The sequence below is a fragment of the Salvelinus fontinalis genome, chromosome 1 (genome assembly GCF_029448725.1).
Source record: "Salvelinus fontinalis isolate EN_2023a chromosome 1, ASM2944872v1, whole genome shotgun sequence".
Taxonomy (NCBI): Eukaryota; Metazoa; Chordata; class Actinopteri; order Salmoniformes; family Salmonidae; genus Salvelinus; species Salvelinus fontinalis.
In genome coordinates this window covers 33,624,037-33,646,626 of record NC_074665.1, presented here as the reverse complement: position 1 = coordinate 33,646,626, position 22,590 = coordinate 33,624,037, and the positions used below count along the sequence as shown (strand labels likewise).

The following is a 22,590-nucleotide window of genomic DNA, read 5'->3' as shown; positions in this document are numbered from 1 at the left end:
GCTTTAAATAACCCACAAAACCAAATAAAGTGTCAGTTTGTCAATGTCATCCCTTTCTGCAAGCAGCCAGCACAAAGTCAATGACCAACTTTTTTTTTTATTATTGCTACAACCAGGGAAAGTGAGAAACTGCCAAAAAAAAGCTGAATTTGATGAGCATATGGTTTGATGGAAACGTCATGCAATTTCAGGCAAGATGTAACAGCGCCACCCTAAGCACCAAACGAGACAACAAAATATATTTTTGCTTATAGCTGAATCATTTGTAAAAAAAAAAAAAAAAAAAAAACTGTAGTAAATCTGTACAACCAAAATACATTTGGGATCTACATCTAAAGTTACATTAAGGTTATATACACTTTTCCCCCTATCCATATTATCTTTCACAAGTAGTCTTCATTCAAACCCTACCATTAAGAAAACATAGCCTAAACAGGAAATTGGATCACATCAAACATCCATTTAAAACAATATGTCATTTATAATGTAACTCAAAACAAACTGTTGATCACACCTTCCTTGAATGTTTCTTTTCCATATGTACAGCAAACAAATTTCTTGGGTGGCTGGTTGTAAACTACTGCATTTGGAAATTGGAGAATTGTCCAAATATGGGAATGGCTCCAACTCAGATAAGTTAGAATAACATCCAGTTATTGAATGTAGAAGCCAGAATAAAATATTTCATCCAGAATACAAAATAGAATCAGGTCAGAGCATGAACAAACCCAACTCTTCAATATTCTAATACAATAGAACAAAGGCTTTCAATAATGGCCTCTTCACTGAAGAGAGCTAGACTATTCCATCAATAAAGATCTTTATGTTCTCTGGTGGCGGGTGGGACTGGATTGGAAAGGGGAAGCCATGTTACGTTTTGAAGAACATCTGCTTCAGAACATTGATTGAAAGCAATTGATAAAAACAGAACCGATGTTAATGTTTTCTTTTTCCTGCAGTTTTTTGCTCTAGTACACTCTTTTGCAACATTGAAATTAATTCAGAAAAGGGAAAAACTACATTTGCACAAATTGAGATGCCACAATCTCTTTTTGCAAAAGAAACGACTTGTGCCCGCTTCTGTTGGGGAGAGCTTCAGTTGATCCTTGGATCCCTTGTTGCTTGCGACTGTCCTAGTCAATTTTCACATTTGTGTAGATCTTCCTCACGAAGGCACTTGTTCCCACATACCCAACGGCTCCTACAAAAAGAAAGATATTACAAGATTGTCATTGCATCAATAACCACGCATGCTTTGCACTCGTTTGAGAATTTTAAAAAGACTGTTATTCCGTAAACACGTCACAATACTTTGATCAAAAACAGATGCTAGAGAATAGAGAAGTTGAACCTACCACACATGATTCCGAGAGACGTACTGAATACTGCCATGTAGCCAAAGTAAAAGGACGTCTGGAACAGACCATACATCCTGAAACAAAGTGGGACAAAACTGTCAGCAGGCAGTGGTAGAAAAAGTACTCAATTGTCATACTTGAGTAAAAGTAAAGATACCTTAATAGAAAATCACTCAAGTAAAAGTCACTGAGTATTATACTACAAGTCTAAAAGTATTTGGTTTTAAATATACGTAAGTATCAAAAGTAAAAGTTCAAACCATTTCAAAATGGCTTTTTTAAATTTTTATTGACAGATAGCCAGGGGCACACTCCAACAATTTACAAATGAAGCATGTGTGTTTAGTGAGTCTGCCAGATCATAGGCAGTAGGGATGACCAGGAATGTTCTCTTGATAAGTTTGTGAATGACAATTTTCCTGTCAAAATGTAACAAGTACTTTTGGGTGTCAGTGACAACGGAGTAAAAAGTACATTATTTTCTTTAGGAATGTAGTGAAGTAAAAGTAGGCAAAAATATAGAAATAGTACAGATACCCCAAAACACAACTTTAGTACTTTACACCACTGGTCAGCGGAAGTAATACACAGGAAGACACTAGTGTCACGGTACCAGAATTTTGACTTCGATACCAGGTTTAGTATCACAATCACGACACTCAATACCACAAAAAAAAGATGTATTGGTCAAAGTCACAGAATGGCACATGTTCCAGACAAACTTAGCTACTGCACTGTTCAAACATTGGGCATCTGAGAAAAACATAATTCCATCTGAAAAATGTTGTCCATTAATGACAACCACGTATTCACCAATTATACAATCAATTTTACTTTGGTAAATACAATCAAACTACAAAACGGTAATAATTTGAATGGGAAATCTCTTAATAAACTGGGTAAACCAAGATATAGCCTTGGTCTATTCACAATATAGACGAATGCATATTATTCAATAGCAGTATGTGCATGCATTGAATTTTTAAGCTTGTTTTAGCTGCTTTCATGAGGCTATAGATGAGAGAACCTTCCATTTAGGACAAATTTTTATTGGCAACTGCTAGAACATATCATTTTATTGTACTGAACAACAACATTTGCATATCTCTTCAAAATGTGTGTGCTGTCTAAGAAATTAATGTTATTCTTGAGGCAGAATGTGGCTGTAGAATCTGACTTTGTGGCTATGGAGTCTAGACGGGAAGCAAAGGAAGACGAACAAGTTAATTTGTTTTTGGTGGCAAGGGAGATGAAGTGAATTAATAGTATGATTAGTCAGCTTTGAAATCAGCATTTTTGCGTTATGGTTTGCATATCACAAACAAAGTACTAGGGTAGTGAATTCAGCTGAAAGTTAGCCTACAATTGAAAGCTGGACAACATCAGTTCTCTCTTGCATTGTAAAAGTGTTCTAGCCTGTATAGACATTGTTTTGCGAACAGTAACGAACAGTTTCAACATTTCTAGATGCCGTGTTGCATTATTCAATTGTGTAAACTTCTGTGCAGCATGAGTGAGGACTGGGGAGCTAATTAAGCACAGACAGCTCTAACAATGAGTGAGTAGGTGGAGCAAGCACTATGCTCTTCACGCTATAAAGGGGCTGCGGTGATATATTTGATCCTGTCAATCACGTGTGGACCAATTGAAGAAGTACTGAACCGCTTTTTTTGTATCGGAAAAGTACCGAATTTTCAGTATACCGTGGAGAGAAATGTTTGCAAATTTTAATGATACGAGTGAAACTGACTTAACAAAATGGGGGTCCCCCCTATTCGATGCAAACTGGTGAGGGCCCCAAAAGGTAAAACAATTAAATTGCATTTGTACATTTAATACGTGTATTCATTTTTAGTAAACGAATAACAACCTTCCCTTATCCATGACAGAATGCACTGGGGCTAGTCTTTACGGTCAACAGATTATTTACTTCAGTTGTGTACAATGTGTTTTAAATAAGAAAATGGATTTTGGAACTCACTTTGTTTTGAAGAAATAGTAGTAAAAGGAGTACATGTAAACATAAACTGCAGTGGATGCAGCAGAGAGAAAGCTTGTCCATTGCCTGAGTGGAGAAAAAAAAGAATTTAATTGAAAAGCACAGATGCAACATACTCAGGCTGGCTACTATTGTGTTACAGCAACTCAGGTAAGTTTTTTTTCCTGAATTTAGCTGTGTTATAGTCCTAAAGCTAGCCATGTTTAATATCCATTAAATTGTTGGAAACATTTAGTATGTGACTTCCTTTTTATAAAGTTCACCATACCGTTAGTCAGCACCTAAAATTTCAGCTCATGCTTTTTAATAGTTTTAAAATAAAGCTAGCCATGTAATTACATACTTACTTAGGCCTAATCACACAGTGGTGTATAAGGCCTCCGCAAGGTCCCTCATTTAATTAATTTAATGTCTCTACGATTACATGATTCAAGTAAATACATCGCTGGTTATCTTTCACTCACCATCTGTAGTCCTCAGCATTGAGGAGGAAGTAAGTACAGACAATGGTGACACACACAGTGACAATGCAGAGGATAACCAGGACCAGCATCATGAACCCGTACACGTAGTAGATCTTGTAGGCCCAAAATGAAGTGAAAATGAAGTACCTGTAAAATAAGCAAACAATGGTCTTACGCACAGGTCTTATTTGGTGAACTATCGACCTGCTAAATGCTGATATGTAGTGCATTCGGAAAATAATCAGATCCCTAGACTTTCCACGTTGTTACGATAGCCTTATTTTAAAATGTAAATTGTGCCCCCCCCCCCCTCATCAAATCGACAATACCCCATAATGACAAAGCAAAAACATGTTTAAAATGTATACAAAATAAAAAACTGAAATCTTGCCTTTACATAAGTATTCAGACCGTTTACTCAGCACTTTGAAGCACCATTGGCAGCGATTACAGCCTCAAGTCGTCTTAGGTATGACACTACAAGCTTGGAACACCTGTACTTGGGGACTTTTTCCCATTCTTCTCAGCAGAACCTCTCAAGCTCAGTCAGGTTGGCTGCACAGCTATTTTCAGTTATCTTCAGAGATGTTCGATCGGGTTCAAGTCCGGGCTCTGGCCGGGCCACTCGAGGACATTCAGAGACTTGTCCCGAAGCCACTCCTTTGTTGTGCTGTTGTAAGGTAAACCATCGACCCAGTCTGAGGTCCTGAGCACTTTGGGGCAGGTTTTCATCAAGGAACTCTACTTTGCTCCATCTTTCCCTTGATCTTGACTAATGGTGCCAGGTTCCTCCAGACCTGACGTTTGGCATTCAGACCCAAGTTAAATCTTGGTTTCATCAGACCAGAGAACCTCCAAGCAGGCTGTCACGTGCATTTTACTGAGTGGCTTCCGTCTGGCCATTACCATAAAGGCCTGATTGGTGGAGTGCTGCAGAGATGGGAGAACGTTCCAGGACAATGAGCGCTGTCAGAGTGACCATTGGGTTCTTGGTCACCTCCCTGTCCAAGGCCCTTCTCCCCGATTGTTCAGTTTGGCCAGGCAGCCAGCTCTCGGAAGAGTCTCAGTGGGTCCAAAATTCTTCCATTTATGAATGATGGAGGCCACTGTGTTCTTGGGGATATTCAATGCTGCTGAAATGTTTTGGTACCCTTCCATAGATCTGTGCCTCGGCACAATCCTGTCTCAGAGCTCTACGGACAATTCCTTCAACCTCATGGCTTGATTTTTGCTCTGACATGCACTGTCAACTGTGGGACCTTACATAGACGGGTGTGTGCGCGCCTTTCCAAATCATATCGAATTTAGCACAAGTGGACTCCAATCAAGTTGTAGAAAAATATCAAGGATGATCAACAGAAACCGGATGCACCGGAGCTAAATTTCAAGTCTCTTAGCAAAGGGTCTGAATACTTTTTTTGTTGCAAAAATGTCTAAACCTGTTTTCACTTTCATTATGGGGTAGTGTGTGTAGATTGAGGATTTTAATAAATTTTAGAATAAGGCTGTAATGTAACAATGTGGATAAAGTTGTGGTTCAAATGCACTATCAGTGGTCACCAACCTTTTGACTCAAGTAAACTTGACTCAGAAAATGCAGGCAGAGGTCTACCCCTCAGATTAAAAAAATAAATCCAACAAGTTAAAACGTAAGCCTATGCAACATTAACCAATTAAAAACAGTTCTGTAGCAATGAAGTTTGTGCAATAGTCCATAAGCCCAATACATTATCACCGCATACTGGCTATGCTTGAATTGCCCTGCCAATGTTGTTCGTCACAGTTACATACGTAACCTGGATTACTCCAATATATTAGTATACCCGTACCAGATTAGTCGGTGCTAGAGGGACCTGGCCATTCAGCGGCGAAGTCCCAGCGCGGGACCGCGACGCAGGGGCCGTCAATGTGGAAGGATGGTCCCGGCACAGTCCCCGGAAGGTGCCACAGTCACCCGATAGTACCTAGCAAAGGTGCAAGAGGAAGCCCAGCTGGCCGCAGCATAGATATCAGCGAGGGGCACTCCTCTCTCTCCCTCAGTAGAGCCCAGGATGCAGCCACACCTCGTGTTGAATGTGCCACCACAGATCCCAGCACTGGCCTGCCAGCCAGGCGGTATGCTGTCGTTATCGTTTCCACCAACCAGTGAGAGAGCCTCTGCTTTGATAGTCCTGGGGGCTGGGCTCTCACCATAGCAGACAAAGAGCTGGTCTGTTGTTCTCACTGACCGTGTCCGCTCCACATAGGCAGCCAGTGCCCTCACAGGGCACAGTATGCCGCAGGGTGGTAAGCAGACAGGATAAAAGGGATGTTCACATGCCTGTCTGACAGAACATTCGGGAGGAATGAAGGGTTTGGGCGGAGAGATATAGTCCTCCCCCGGGGTCCATCCGGTAGCACTCAGAACTTACCGAAAGAGCATGGAGCTCACCCACCATCTTCATGGAAGGAAAAGCTACCAAGAAAGCAACCTTCATAGAGAGGTGTTTGAGAGGCAGACTCCAACAGTTTGAAAGGCTGCTTTGCCAAAGCTGCCAAGACTACATCCAGATCCCAGCTCGCCATTGAGCAGGTCCTAGCTGGAACGCTGGCGACGAACCCCCTTCATAAACCTGGAGACCAAGAGATGGCGCCCCACTGGCCTGTCCATCCACCCCACATGGCAGGCAGATATAGCAGCCAAATACCCTCTCGATGTAGAGGCTGTCAAGCCCTCATCCAAGCGAGACTGCAGGTATTGGATGACATACTGTACCCCGCATGACTCGGGCACAACCTCAATACCAGTGCACCAAGAGCAGAATAACCGCCAGCGCAACTGGTATGCCGCGGTTGTAGCCGGCGCCATTGCATTCTGCATGGTGTTCATTACACTCTCCTGTGGTCCTAACATGGACCATTGGTGCCGTTCAGTAGCCAAACCCACAGACTGAGGCGGTGCGGCCTCGGATGCCAGAGTTCCCCCGGCCTGAGACAGCAGGTCCAGTCTCAGGGGAAGTTGCCAAGGTGTCCCAGACAACAGCAACAAGGGAAGGCTGAACCAGGGTCACCTGGGCCAGTATGGGGCCACCAGAAGCAGACAATACTCTGCCAACCTGGTCCTGTCCAGCACAGCCTGGATCAGAGGGGAATGTGTAAAGCTCTAGCCAATTGTGAGCCAGAGCATCCAAGCCCAGAGGCCCTGTTGTCGCTGACATGGAGCACCACAGGGGGCAGTGTGCATTGTCTAGGAAGGCAAAACAGGTCCACCTGCGCCCTCCCAAACTTGTCCTACAGGTGCTGCACCACCTGGGGATATAGGCTCCAGTCCCAAGGTGGCGGGCCCTCCCTTGAGAGCATAGGTAAGTGTGCTGTGCGTAGAGACGCTAGACGTCCCTGAGCCCAGAGAAGGAGCTCCCGTGCCATAAGATGGAGGCGGTGCGACCTCAGTCCACCCTGATGGTTGATGTAAGCCACCACTGTGGTGTTTTCCATTCTCTTCCGTTCTCACCACACATCCTTCAGATGTGGAAGGAAAGACTTTTGGGCCAGAAGTACAGCTCGGGGCTCTAGTATTGATGTGCCTGCCTCTCCAAGGGGGTAGCCAACAGCCGCTGGCCGACCTGCCCTTGGTCACACCCCCCAGCAAAACTGGGAGGCATCTGTGCTGACTAGCTCCCGGCGGCACATCCTCAGCATCTCTACCCCACCTAAAGGGGTGACAGCACCACCTCAACAATGCCCTGAGCAGTCACCTGCAGCTGGCGGTGGCGCTTCGGGTGCAGCCGGTGGGAGTTGAACAACCGTTGAAGAGGCCGGAGATGGAGCAGGCCCAGGGGAATCAACAAGGAGGCCGCTGTCAGAAAGCCCAACAGGCGTTGGCAGGTTAGGACGGATACCATCCGCCCCAGCCGAAAGTGAAAGTGGTCAAGGCAAGATAAGATCACCTGAACCCTTCTGGTGGGCAAGCATGCTCTCATGAGGACTGAGTTCAGTTCCATGCCAATGAAGGCCACCCTCTGGGTTGGCGTCAGATGACTCTTCTCATCATTTATAGTAATGCCCAGCCCGCCGATGTGGGTCAGGAGCATGTCTCTGTCTGACAGGACGTGGGTCCTGGTTGGGGCTCAAATCAGCCAATCATCCAGGTAATTGAGGATCAACAACCCTCGGGACGTGAGTGGTGTCGGGACAGCGTCCATGCTCTTTGTGAAAGTGCGGGGTGCCAAGGAGAGGCCAAAAGGGAAGAAACATGAATTCGTAAGCCCTCCCTTCGAAAGCGAATCGGCGGTACCGCCAATGAGCTGGGTGAACAGGAACATGGAATACACATCCCTCAGGTCCAGCGTCACAAACTACTGGTCCCTGGACACGGCCTGCAACACACAGGCTGGGGACAGCATTTGGAACCTCTGTACCTTTAAGTACCCATCGAGGTTGCGGAGGACCCTCCGTCTCTTTTTGGAACCACAAAATAAGTGGAGTAGAACCCACCTAGACGTTCTAAACTCTCGATCCTGCGGATGGCACCCTTGTCCAGGAGTGAGATCTCCAGACACAGGGTTTTCTTCGGGGGGGGAATCAGGGGTGCTGCCGAGGCACGTTCCCACGAGGCGATGGGGCAGGAGAGGGACACCACCGTTGTTCAGGTGCAGGTGGGTGGTGACGGTCCGTCTGCCTTGGACCTGGGCGGTGGCATGAACAGTCTCAGTCCCTCACAGTCCCTACAAACCTTATCGGTCTGCTCCAGAATGTCATTAACCCCTGTGCCAAATATGTCAGCCCTGGAGTGATGGGGAGAGTGGCAAATGTGCTCTGGAGAGCAGCTAGCAGGCGGGAGGTAACCACCTGCGCCATGGCCCACATAAAATACTCTGGGGGGAGGGGGGTCCCGGCTTCAGTCACGGGTCCGCCCTATAATCTCCCGGTTCGGGAGGACCATGGCAGCTATCATGGTGTCCATGGTCGGGTACTCCGAGGCCGAGTGACTCCGCGCCTGCCACAAAGCAGAGACTGGACCATGCTTCTACACCTGCATTGCTTGCTGTTTGGGGTTTTAGGCTGGGTTTCTGTACAGCACTTCGAGATATTAGCTGATGTACGAAGGGCTATATAAAATAAACTTGATTTGATGGAGTTGAGTCAGAAGCGCCCCCTGGCAGAGTCCCAGCTCTTCTGCAAGGCCTCGCGGAACTCAACAGAGATGGGGACAGATGGAGTCATCACTGTCCACCAGTTTGATGCCCAGTGCAGTGGCTACCCGAGTGAGTAGGCCTCTCGAGCCACTGGGGGAGATGATGCCCCACCGCCGGCTTTGGATGGCCTGTCAGCCTGGTAGCCCCGCTCACGGTGGTGAACAGTGCCAGCATCGTCCCCCAGGAACAGCCCATTACTGCCCAACAGGGAACCGCTATCGTCGCCATCGAAGCTATCAACCTCCTGACACAGCGCATGCACCCGCCGTTCAAGGTGGTCCCAGCGGTCCGACTCCTGCCCCCATCCAGGACTGGTAGCAGATGGGCTCCGGCCACGCTTCCGGGGAGGGATACTGGGCCCAGTAGAGGGACTAACAGCTCGCTGGCGCACCACTCCTGAGGGAGGGAGCTCATCCCCAGCCTGAGGCCGGCCGGCCGACCCACTCGCGCATGGCCTCCAATCACGCCAGGCGCAGGCGTTCTGAGAACACCACACAAACAGGCATCCAGTAGGGCACTCCACCGCCCTCCCCGCGTTGCTCAAACCCAGGTAGTGCATAGAAGAGGTATGCCACCATCTCACCTGTCACAAAGGGAAACCATAAGCTCAGCCAGGCCAGCAGGGGTCGGGCGGCCTGGGAGAGCAGGGGTCGTGACCCGCTTGGAGGAATAGGAACCCGGTGAGGGATAAAATTACCCAGTACCGCTGCAAAAACAAGTTTTTTTTATATTTTTTTGAACACACCAACTGCAATATTACCTAGCTGGTTTAATATCCAAGCAGTAAAAACTGCACCATATGGATTAACTCCGTTAAGGAACTCCAAAGTTAATGTCTCAACGTGGTGGAAGCCCACCACGATACTTTTACACTCTGCAGGGGAAAGAAAAACCTTGTAGAGTAATTAGCAGAGAACCCGCGCCATAGCATGTTAAGCAATTCACACACACAGAACAAGCCAGTCATTGTGTAAGGTAAATTACAGTTTATGGCAGCAAGAGCCACCAATATATAAAAGATGCATACGGAGTCGTAGTGTAACGCTAACGAAACACAAGCACGACAAACCACGAACTGAAGATACAGATCAACCACGTGCAGCGAGTGGAGCACTCAAGAGGGGCTGGCCATGTGGCCAGCTGCAAACAGCCAGTGAGTATACTTCCACGCAAGATATTCCACTTACCAAGCGAACTTCAAAGTTTGTACCTCAAACAATATGGACGTCCGCAGAGAAAATGAAAGAACGTGCCATGGGGTCCATATATACGGGCAGACCCCAGCCGTGACACAGGTGTACACGGGAGAAAATCTATAAATCCTCACCTCGAATGTATCCCTCCGCCGCGGAGTGATACCAATATATTGGAGTGATCCAATATAGTGAGACATAACTGTGCAGACACAGTGATCTAAGGTATCTGATTGACCAGCGTTAGGCCTGTAAGTGCACTTGATTTGCGCTCTGGGCCTGCCGGGTAGGCGGAGTTCCACCTAGGGCTGTGGCGGTCAGGAAATTCCGTCAGCCGTGATTGGCAGTTATTTGCATGACAGTCTCACGGTAATTGACCATTAATTAACAAACACATTTAGCGTCTCCTGGCTTCCACACACAGCCTACAAGCAACTGATGCAGACCTTTGGAACATCTACATTTTAAAAAGTCTAATAAATCCATGTAATATAGCCTACACCAGGCCTGGGCAATTATTAATATATTTTTGCCATTAAGAGCCAGAATCATACATCATGTGTATGACTGTTGACAGATACATCTGGAAATCACATCCAGATATGCTACTTACTTTACTTTAACATGCACAGAAATAAACCACATCCATGTTCTCCTTTTGGTAGGTATTTTCATTATTAAACATGCAATGAACTACACGGAGGGAAAAGCACACTGTGCATTCAGCACCACGGACAAAACTCTTGTTAACGGGTATGCACAAAAACACATGAAAGAGAGCTCAACATGAAATTAAAATCAGTTTGAGGAGTGAAGTCCCTGATGAGCAGTCAAGTCAGGTATAGTTTCTGGTACATCTTCTGAGCATGACTCCTAATCTTTGGAAAGTTTTGTTCATCGAGAGATGCATAGAATCTCGTCAGTGACATTGGAGAACTATTCAAAACAATCACTGCATCAGACTGAAGATCGATAAGCTCAAGTTGCAGGTCAGTGGGAGCGTTATCCACATTGAAGGTGAAAGGAGAGGAAACCAACAGCATGTCATTTTCCTACACTTTGAAATCCTCAAAACGGTACTCACACCGTTCAAAGCACACAGCACTTCTCCCACTGGTCATCTGATAGGGAATAGACTAGTAGTGTCGGAAGGTGGGTGAGATTGTTGGCTTCTACATGGCTGGTCAGGAGTCATTTTTTCTTGAAGGCTTTGACAAGGCTGTGCATCTGATGTGCAAAAAGGCCCTTCCCTTGTAGTTTGGAATTCAGTTCATTCATGAGGGCCATGATGTCCACGGTGAAGGCAAAAATCAGCCAATCATTCTTCATCTTGCAGTTGAGGGAAATCCACATATTTTCCTTTCATCTGCAAAAACTCTGCAATCTCCGACTTCAGGTCCCACACCCTTTTAAGCACCTTCCCCAAACTCAGCCATCTCACGTTTGTGTGGTGGGTGGGATCTGCATGATCCGACTCAGTCTCTTCCAACAATGAGACAAACGGCCTGTGGTTTAAAGAGTTTGCTCTTATGAAGTTTACCACGTTAGTGACTGTATCCACAACATGGCTCATTTTCAGAACACATTTATAGAGCACCTCCTGATGAATAATGCAATACAGGAAAATTATTTTCGGGTTCTGGGTTCAGCTCCTTGATCTTGTGTCCTTTTCAAATGGCCAACGTTTTTTTCCTGTCAAGTTTGGGAACCCATCAGTGGTCACACTGGATAACTTTTCAAAACTCAGTCCCAGCTTTGCCACACACTTATTAACCTCATCCAATAAGTATTTCCCTGTGGTTGTGCTCTTCATTGACTGCACTGAAGCAAGCTCCTCTAATGTCAAAGTCTGGGGTTATGCCTTGTAAGAATATCAACAACTGTGCCATGTCACGTGCATCACTGCTCTCATCCAGGGCCGAGGAGAAATAGGTGAAATCCTTTACCTGGTCTTTCAACTGTTGTTCCGTATTCTCTGCGATGTCCTCAACATGCCGTGTCACTGTTTGTCTTGACAGGGAAATATTTTCAAACAGCTCTTTCTTGTCGGGGCAAAGTATTGCTGCAGAGTCAATTAAACATTCTTTAATGAATTGGCCCTCAGCGACTGGCTTGCTATGTTTAGCAATTCTGTGGGACAGTACATTACACAAAACAGTGCAGTTTTGTGAAAAGTCCTTGCTGCTTTTGCAACTGAGAAAAACTATTTTGATGCACTTGCCCTCTGCTCAGAAGACATATTCCTATATTTCTCTGCATGCTTCGTCTGAAAGCGTTTTGAACAAGTTGTAGTCTTTCAAGACAGCAATGCTCTCTTAACACAGCTTTCCCTGATACCTCAAATAAATATTTTGATGTCCACTCATGCTGGAGCGCCGTACATTCATCGAAAAACAAATAATAAAAAATAGGAACTCAAGGCTTTATCGTTGGGCTTTTCATAGAAATGTTTGGTGATAGACAAGGATTGCCTTGGAGATCAACCGGTTGGTGACAACTGATCTAGATTATAGTGTAGTGAGGTTAGACTTACATTTCAATGAAAATGGAACCGAATGGAAGGATGCCTCCCAGACAGACAATGACAGCTGGCTCCATGAACCTGGGAAATGTTATAAATGTACAATCAACTCACAATACAGACAGTGTCACCAATAGTTTACCAATCAATCAGAGCTATGCAACTCCAGGCCTCCTGTTTCTCAGCACTGATTTTATTCCTCTGTTAATCCAGGACTGGTTTCAACCTGGGAAAGTAGGTATAGACTCTTTGGCCAATCAGATCTTTATTGAACTATCAACGAGAAAATAAACTTAACAGTACGGTGGCTCTCAAGTAGCAAACATATCAGCACTGGGATCTTAATAAACAAACATCAATGAATGTAAAATACAAAATGGCACACATAAATTGCTTTTAGTGAGTCGTGCTGTACAAATAAGATCATAGTCATAGATACCATTTCTTCTCAGGGATTGGCCGCGGCACTGCATTGACTCGACACGGAAAGTTGGGCTGGCCAGAGAGGTTTCTTCCCAGAATGGTCCCCACAAGGTTGAGTGGCAGGATAACAAACAAACAAATGCTGCAAACAGCCACCTGAAAACAACATGGAATGGTAGAATCCATGAGATGATTAATGAGAGAGCAGACTATATTTAAGCAATAAGGCCTGGGGGGGGGGTGGCATATTGGCCATTATAATGTGGGTGGTTTGAGCCCTGAATGCCGATTGGCTGACAGATGTGGTATATCAGACCGTATACCACAGGTATGACAAAACTTTTTTTCCCTTTGGTAACCAGTTTGTAATAGCTGTGGTATATTGGCCATATATACCAAACCCCGAGGTGCCTTATTGCTAAGGGGTGTGTCCAGGCACTCCGCGTTGCAATGTGCATAAGAACAGCTCTTAGCCATGGTGTATTGGCCATATACCACAAACCCTAGAGGTGCCTTATTGCTATAATAAATTGGTTACCAATTAACAGAATTTCTGGGGACCCCATTTTTTTTGCTAGAATTTCTGCCAACCCCACATCTAATGATATAACCGTTAAAAAACTATTTTTATATCAACAAATTACCAATTCAGTACATGTTCATCTCTCGTTTCAAAATGTAAATGAACCAATAAATACATTTACTCAATAAAATTGCCATTTTCTAATTACATTTCTCAATAACATTTGTATGTTGTCCCATACAATACAATGATCTGTTCTCTTTAATATTTTGAATGCCACTGCTCTAAACTCACCATTGTGCCAAAAGGGATGGCTCGGGAGGCATGGTAGTACATGGCGATGAAGTTGATGAAGAAGGCTGTCCCACACACCATGCCCGGGATCAGGAAGGCCCCGATAAACATCTGTTTAATCCATCGTCTGCCTATAGGATCACATTTAAAATTGGTTACCATAAGGGTGCACATCATGAGTGAATGACAATCTACCATACCATGTGAAAGAGAGCGACACGGCTCTATGTAATTGACTGGTCTGTGACGCACTGACACCGCCCCCGATGCAGCCCAAGAGTTAACACACAGATGAACTTTAAATTACACTCAAGAGAATTAGAACATGGATATGGTTTCTGTGTTCACACATCCCATGCACATGAGTCCACCCACACTCACAGACTGGAATAACACCATTCAGGTACTGGCAATATTTACTCCCTTGGAAAGCACGGGTCAGGCTGGCTAGCCAATCAGGACCTGGAAGGACTGCATGGCTAGAGCATGCACAGTGGTGAGACACATGGCTATTGTCCGATTGGCTAAAGCCATGAACTGGAGGAGATATTGATCTCTCATGTGAGGGGGAGAAAGGGTGAGGATGGGTGAATCAGCCCAAACAGCTCCAGAAAGAAAATGCTCATGCTAGAAATTAGTCCCACAGCACCCTCAGGAGGGGGATTCTGTAACACCATGTGCTATTTACACATAATGACACTAACAATGTAGCCACATTTTTGTCAATAGGCATCAACCGCAGCATTCTACACCAAGTACCACAAACAGTGTTTTGATAACCCAGGCTCCATGTTCAGAAAATGTCATGGTGACAATATTGTGTGTGCAAAACTTCCCTTGCAAAGTGCAGTAATAATTGAGGAGTGATATGTAGGAATGGAGTTTCTATTTTTAAGACAAACCCTTACATACCTCCTTGTTTTGCATACAAACTTCCACCAAAATAGCCATTGACAGGAGAGGTGGCAGCATACACAAAGATGGCTGTGCTCAGCATGGATCCTCTCCTGCAGAGACAAATGGGAAGCCGCAGTGTGCGTGAACACACCCACGTTACACAGCAACGGGGAAAAAAACACTCCATTGGGTTATCTGCGGGGAGGTGCTCATCACTCACTCGGTGTACAGATCCTCAATCATGGCCACGACGATGACGATGAACGAGACCGAGAAGATCTGGCATCCAGAGCCAATAAGAGAGGAGAAGATCATTGGGTGGCTGGACGGCCGGAACACGTCTCCATGGACCTGCTTCCACCCATACTCATCCCCCAGGTCCCTGTCCTGCAGCAGGGAGAGGCGTCAAAGGTCCAGGGGTACATTAAGACAAAGGACATACAGCTAGCCAAAATCATACGAAGCCCTGGGCCTAAACTAATAAAGCAAAATCTTTAGTGTACGATGTCCAATGTGATTATCTATCACTAATGCTACCAAGGCTATGAAACGTTACCATGTCATCCATTTCCTCCTCTTTGCTGTATCTAGCATAGTCCTTCCTTAGCGTTCTCATCAGGATCATGGACACCAGGCCAACCAAGAAGATAACCATCATGAAGGAATTGAAGATGGAAAACCAGTGAATCTAGAGAAAACACACTTTTTTTTATTACCACAGGGAATATCACACATCCCTAGATTCCAGAACATGACATCCTTGAATCCCAGAATTGTTAAAGCTGCAATATGTAACTTTCTGGGTGACCCGATAAAATTCCCATAGAAATATTAGAGCTGTCACTCATTGAAAGCAAGTCTAAGAAGCAGTAGATATGTTCTGTGCGTGCCATTTCCATGCATCCCGTTTGTTTAGATGGTACAATGATTCTCTACACTATACTTGCTTGTTTGGGTCACAAACTGAAATTAAGCACACTATTAGAATTTTAGCAGCCAGGAAATGGCGGAGCGATTTCTGCATACTGCATCTTTAAAAACAGGTTGATCACCGAGTACTGTACAGTTCAGTGCAAAATTACATTTCTTATCTTAAAAGATTGAACTTACTCTGTGTTGGAAAAAAGATGGATCGAGATACTTGTCAAATCGGTCTTCAAACTTCACATCGGACTTCTTCCACTTTACCTGTGGTAAAAGACAATTCACATCATTCCTTTGGCAAATGAGCCACGTTTGGATGCTGACGTAGAGGACTTTACTTTATATAAAACAATATAACGCTCTGTGTAGTAAATTTAAACATCACACCTCCAAAACACATATTCAACCCCATTTTAGAAAAATCCAGTCCCATTTCCCATCTCTGAAAAGCAATTGTAAATACTTACCGAGTACGACATTGCAATTCGTGTGTTGGGCACAAGCTTGACTTTGCCTTCACTCGTCAGGTTGACATCAACAATTCGGTTGCCATTGAAGCCGATCTCCAATTTCTTGTAAGTCCACAGATAATGATCCTCTCCGTTTTCATCTGCCTCGCCAACAATTCCTAGAATATAGAGAGATTAGTGCGATGAGTGCACTGCCACCAGAGATGTACTGGCAACTTGGCAAGTTTGGTGTGGAATGCAGTAACCAGATCCAGGGCCAAAGTCTATATTTATTCATACTCAGAATATGGAACTATTCCGTGGTTAGAAAGACTTGGGCAATGCCATCTGCCCCACCTCCTGTGCATACATATACACCAAGTACACCAAACATTAGGACCCCCCCTCCCAGCCTCAATTCATCAGGGGTTGGACTGTACAAAGTACAAAGTGTCAAAAGCATTCCACACTCCAATGCTTCCCACAGTTGTGTCAAGTTGGCTGGATATCCTTTGGGTGGTGGACCATGCTTCATACACATGGGAAACTGTTGAACGTGAAAAACGTACAAACCGATATGCCTTAAATATTTTGTCTTGCCCATTCACACTCTGAATAGCACACATACACAATCCATGTCTCAATTGTCTCAAGGCCTGAAAATCCTTCTTTAACCGGGCTCCTCCCCTTTATCTACACTGATTGTGTAGATTTAACAAGTGATATCAATAAGGGATGATAGTTTTCACCGGGTCACCTGATTCACCATAGTCTTAATGTTTTGTATACTCCGTGTTTAAGTGTGGCCGCTTAGCCAATGAGAGGAATCTTGACAAAATATATTTTGAGACAAATCTTTATGGGAGAGGAATAGGCTAATCTGTGTACTCGACCAATACACTTTGATTTGGAGCGGTGGCACGAAAGAGGTGTGCGTCTGTACAAGCGGCAGTCAAGGAGAATCGCTGGCAGGGTGTTGTGTGACGGGTTATAAATCACCAAGGGCCTGGCTGTAAAGCACGCAACGCTGCTGTCCCCAGAACTGAAGAACTATTCAATGATTGACATTTTTGCCTAATCTTCCGCTCTTATCAGGTCTAGGCTTCTGTTTTAAACGATGTAGGTAGGTTGTAGCCTACACTGCGAATAATAGGCTATGGAAATAGGCCTACTCTATCATAAGCTTTGCTCAGCTGTAAGTTCTTTTGACTTCCAAATTGGACTTTTCCATCTTGATATTGTTTGCTCGATTTCACTCGTTGTCTAATAATTGTCATTCAAAATAAAGCAAAAATAAAGCGAAAATGGCCTATAGACCGACTTTCCCATTTGAAAGCTGCAACTTTAGGACATTAAACACTAGCCTATTTGGGAAATACTCTTCATAACTAACTTGTATTAATGCTTTGATAGGATATTTTAATTAGTAGGATTTGCCTTTTGGTCATTTGATTTGCAACAGCAAGGAAGGGGGATGCATGCATCATTTCCTTTATAGCTAATAGACTGATATTTACTGAAATGTATGGTTTTTTCAAATTACTCGCTCTGTTTTTTGTCTTGCTATGGTTTGTTCTACCCCTCTCATTATTACCTTAGGCCTTTGATGGGTTCTGACTCCTAAACTTGAAATATGTTACTGAGGGGGAGAGAGAGGAATGCCGAGTTCACATTGTCAGAACATGTTAATGTTTTTAGGTTATTCAAAAACAACATAAAACTTTGATATAGCCTAGAACTCCATTAGATAAATGAATTGTATGATCATGAAGTAGCACGACGGGAGAAAGCCAGCACGCATAAAAACTGAAGTCATATCAAATGAAAAAGAAAAAAATACTAATTTAGGCTTTAAAATAATTAAGACGCCGGAGTGCCCGGTAAAAATATTCAAAGAGAAAAAAAATATACATTTTCCGACTGGACATTTTGCGCTGCTTTGGTGAAAAGCTTAGCTCTGTACATTATTCTCTTGCATTCTGTGAATTGTTTAAAACATATTTATTGAAATAGCTTATGCATGCTATAGCAAAGGCCACCTGGCATGTGGGCTGCCCGGTCAGCTCTACTGCGGTGCCAGTCAAGTTGAAAAACTATACATCGGCACGTCGCCCAACCCTAGTAGGCACCATTCCATGTGAAATAACTCCATGTTAAAGACATTCCTCATTCCAGAACTGGGCCCCTTTCAATAATAATGAACTAGGCTTTTCCATAGATAACCTTTGTCATAGTCAAACAACTTCCCATACCAACCAGTGAGGCAACAGATAAGCCCAGAAAAGTATGAATGAACATTTGAATGCAATCTTTTCAACTGCCTCAGGGGCATAACTGATTCTCCATAACTAAATTACTGGACAAGTTTCAACAGGCAGTGCAGCAGTATGACTCACCCCAGATAGGTAGGTCATCGATGTACATTTGGTACCAATAGTGGTTCTTAATGGCATATACAAAGGCATCCCGTTTGGCTTTGTCCAGCTCGATTTCACAGTATGTTGTTTGCATGACTTCATCTGTGAGAACAAAATGACAAAAAAAAAAAAAGTGTTTAGTGTGACATAACACTACAAGACATAATGCAAGTGTAGGCTGCTTTTGGATCTAACTTCATGCTAGGAAAGAATACAATTGACTACTCAAAATCAAACAATGCTGATAAAATAGTGACTTTGTCACTCCAGAGTCCAAGTAAACCAAGTAGTACAGTTGCCCGTGGGTGTAGATGTTTTGTATACCTTTGAACTTAATGTCTAGGCCGCTGAACTCCAGCTCGACTCCTTGCAGAGCCTCTCCTAATGTCTCATGGTAGTGGCTAATGGTCTTTTTGGTGCCCACGCAGAAGGGCAGGGAGAAGTACTTGTACGTTTCTTGTCTGTTGTGGTAAGGCCCCACTGTATTCATCCATAAAACCACCTCCTCTTTATCTGTGTACTGAAAAAGGGAAGACACACATTAAACATGCTATAACTTACTTGTTTTGCTAGTTCTCAGATGGCAGCATTTGGTATTCCATTCAAGGATATAAATTGTGCATTCAGGCAAATAATAACAACAGCCAACATGTTAGTCTATTCCAAGCAGCCTCCATCTATAAAGCTTTTGGATAGCAGCTGTCGGTGGCAAAAATACATTGACAATGAGTCATAAAGTTACTGTTTTAATGACGCCATGTCAAAACCAATCCACACGACATACAGGCATGAGTCATCGACAACGAAATGTATATTGAACTGAATACAGGTCTTTTCAACCGGAGTGAAAGCTCAGGCATGAGCAAGCACCCTTGTTAGTTGTCAGCTTGACAATCACGGGCAGAAAACAATGTAGCGACAAGGGGCTTTATCCATGTAAAAACTCACCTGATCACATTCACACTGACAACACAGCATTGGTAAGGATGTCTGCTTGCTCTGGTTGTGTAGCCAGCTATTCATTCTGCACTGAGTGCAGATGCAAAGCTTACTAGCCAGTGCTAACTGGCTATGGTACCAGTGAGGACCAAGTTGAAGCTTGCTCTTGAGAACCCAAGGCACTGTGCCTTATGCAAAGGGTTCTTAACTATAAACAAGGCTTAAATCCAATTTATACTTGATCCGAATATGTGGTCGGAGGCTCAATATGTAGGGATGCAATTGCGGAGCTTCTGGAGACATGCAGAGGCCAAATTGAGCGCCGTACTGGATCGCCATGCACCTCCCAAATTTTGTAACAATGCCGATGGCTCTGTACAGCTCTGCATTGACATGATTAGTTGATGGTAGGTGGGGGGTGGGAGGTCCTGTATAAACACACTCACTTCCTTGACAACAACAAAGCGCAAGAAGTATGAATGCCCTGACTTCTGCAGAGGCCATATCACCGTAAATGCTGTACGGCCACTGCAGACGTCAAATTGACCATGCAGAGCCTTTTACCGGTAAGACCATGTGAACTACAATCCCAACGCTCTATTTTAATGTTTAGAAACGTCAATAAATCGCTTGCAATAGGCCTACGGTATTATTATTTTTTACATACACTACATGGCCAAAAGTATGTGGACACCTGCTTGTCAAACGTAATATGGAGTTGGTTCCCCCCTTTGCTGCTATAACAGCCTCCACTCTTTTGGGAAGGCTTTCCACTAGATGTTGGAACATTCCATTCAGCAACAAGAGCATTAGTGAGGTATGGACCTCAGTGCACAGGACATTGTCAGGCTGAAACAGGAAAGAGCCTTCCCCAAACTGTTGCCACAAAGTTCGAAGCACAAAATCGTCTAGAATGTCATTGTATGCTGTAGCATTAGGATTTCCCTTCACTGGAACTAAGGGGAATAGACCGAACTATGAAAACAGCCCCAGACCGTTATTCCTCCTCCAAACTTTACAGTTGGCACTACGCAGTTGGGCAGGTAGCGTTCTCCTGGCATCCCCCAAATCCAGATTCATCTGTCGGACTGCCAGATGGGGAAGCGTGATCCATCACTCCAGAGCATGCGTTTCCAGAGTCCAATGGCGGCAAACTTCACACTAATCTAGCAGACGCTTGGCATTGTGATATTAGGCTTGTGTGCAGCTGCTCAGCCATGAAAACCCATTTCATTAAGCTCCTGGCGAACAGTTATTGTGCTGACGTTGCTTCCAGAGGCAGTTTGGAACTCAGTCGTGAGTGTTGCAACCGAGGATAGACCATTTTTACAGGCTACACGCTTCTGCACTCGGCGGTCCCGTTCTGTGAGCTTGTGTGGCCTACCACTTTACGGCTAAGCTGTTATCACTCCTTGGCATTTCCACTTCACAATAACAGCACTTACAGTTGGCCGGGGCAGCACTAGCAGGGAATACATTTTACAAACTGACTTGTTGGAAAGGTGGCATCCTAGAACAGTGCCACATTGAAAGTCACCGAGCTCTTCAGTAAGGCCATTCTACTGCTAATGTTTGTCCATGTTGATGGCATGGCTGTGTGCTCGATTTTATACACCTGTCAGCAACAGGTGTGACTGAAACAGCCGAATGGACTAATTTGAATGGTTGTCCACATACTTTTGGCCATGTAGTATATAGCAGGTTTGCACAGATCCATACTGCTGTGTGTGCCTCCAATCAACAAACTACACTTCCCCATTACACACAAGTTTTCAGAGCAAGCTAGATAGTTGACCACCTGTATTAATTAGCTATCTTCTGTCTGTCTTCAGTAAACAAGCGCTAACATGGAGATATAGCCGTGTGAGATCACAACCACTATAAAAAAGGTGTGTAGTAACTTAACCTTTTGTTTTTATGAAAATTATTTGTCACCGATATGAAATACACGTCTCCAAACCAGTACCGCAAGCGAAGCGTGTTAACGTTCAGACCGAGCGTCGGGGCTATTACAACACTCCCTCGGCCAGAAGATACGTTCATGAATAGGCTAGGTTGAACTTGCAAAGTTGAGAATTCTTGGCTAGGTTGAAGTATGATCAAACCACCATATAGTTTACAGGTCAGAAATCAAGAGTAAAAGTACTATTTACTTCCAATTGCACCGTAAACCGCGGAAAGCGATTTGCTTTTGTCTTGACCATTTGATATCCTAGTACCTAGACAGGCCTACCGCCTGAATAACCGGATATGCAGTCTTCGCAATGACAACGTTAGTAAACTACCAAAAATAGTTAACTAGCTAGGCATATTCCTAGAAGAGACATTTTTCTATATGTAGTTGGCAAGCTAGCTAGATAAGTAGCTAAATAACCAAATTATATGGATGACTGGTTATGCAAAATATTTCTACCATATGTATGCAATGAGATGTCACTGGCTAACATTAGCTAGCTAACTTTGGTCCCCTACGTTAACTTGTTAGTTATTGTATTTATTATTTATCAACATTGAACGTTAACCTCATAACAATGAACTAGCTAGTTACATGCAACGATATTATTCCTCTTATCTCGCTGAGTTAAAAAAAATAGGCTAATCGGTTGTATCATTTAGCTACTACAGCTAGCTAACAAGCCAGAACGTCCATTATTTTCACACTACACACAAGGCTACCCATTTTTATTCGGCCTCAAATGATCTTACCGTGTGTTCGTGTTCATCTGCCTCGATCGGCATTAATATCTCGGCAACCGAGAGAAAGACCACCACTGCAATCTTCCACCTGGAAGACCCCATCATTTTCTGGGAAAGTTTGCAGATTTGGGATGTTAGCTTTGTTAATGCTATCCCACCTTCTTCCTGGTTGTACGACAGTGGCAGTTTTTCAGGATGCTCTCATACGCATATGGCGTAAATTGCCTCACTCGCATCGCATTCGCTTGTGATTGATGCAGACATGTCACATGGCTTGTAATCTCAAATCAAATCGAAGACGGTGAACAAATAGTTGAA

At 44.2% G+C, this 22,590-nt stretch overlaps 1 protein-coding gene across 1 annotated transcript; it reads right to left on the bottom strand.

Moving 5' to 3' along the window:
* Window positions 1–30: 30 nt before the first annotated feature.
* tm9sf3 (transmembrane 9 superfamily member 3) lies at window positions 31–22,479 on the bottom strand. Its single transcript, XM_055919399.1, has 15 exons — window positions 22,282–22,479; window positions 18,961–19,156; window positions 18,616–18,738; window positions 16,238–16,398; window positions 15,957–16,034; window positions 15,403–15,534; window positions 15,067–15,233; window positions 14,862–14,956; window positions 13,950–14,080; window positions 13,149–13,288; window positions 12,722–12,790; window positions 3,822–3,968; window positions 3,340–3,423; window positions 1,356–1,432; window positions 31–1,201 (listed from the first exon to the last, which is right to left on the bottom strand). The coding sequence occupies exons 1-15, from the start codon at window positions 22,375–22,377 to the stop codon at window positions 1,134–1,136; spliced, it is 1,764 nt and encodes a 587-aa protein (XP_055775374.1). The 5' UTR covers window positions 22,378–22,479; the 3' UTR covers window positions 31–1,133.
* Between the last annotated feature and the right edge of the window lie 111 nt (window positions 22,480–22,590).

Bases quoted from the DNA above. Each gene is read 5' to 3' on its own strand.
- tm9sf3 (XM_055919399.1), bottom strand. From the start codon at position 22,377: ATGATGGGGTCTTCCAGGTGGAAGATTGCAGTGGTGGTCTTTCTCTCG. The intron at 16,399-18,615 runs GTGAGTCATACT...TCTATATTCTAG, and splicing joins CGATGACCTACCTATCTGGG to GAATTGTTGGCGAGGCAGAT. The intron at 16,035-16,237 runs GTAAGTATTTAC...CTTTTACCACAG, and splicing joins GAATTGCAATGTCGTACTCG to GTAAAGTGGAAGAAGTCCGA.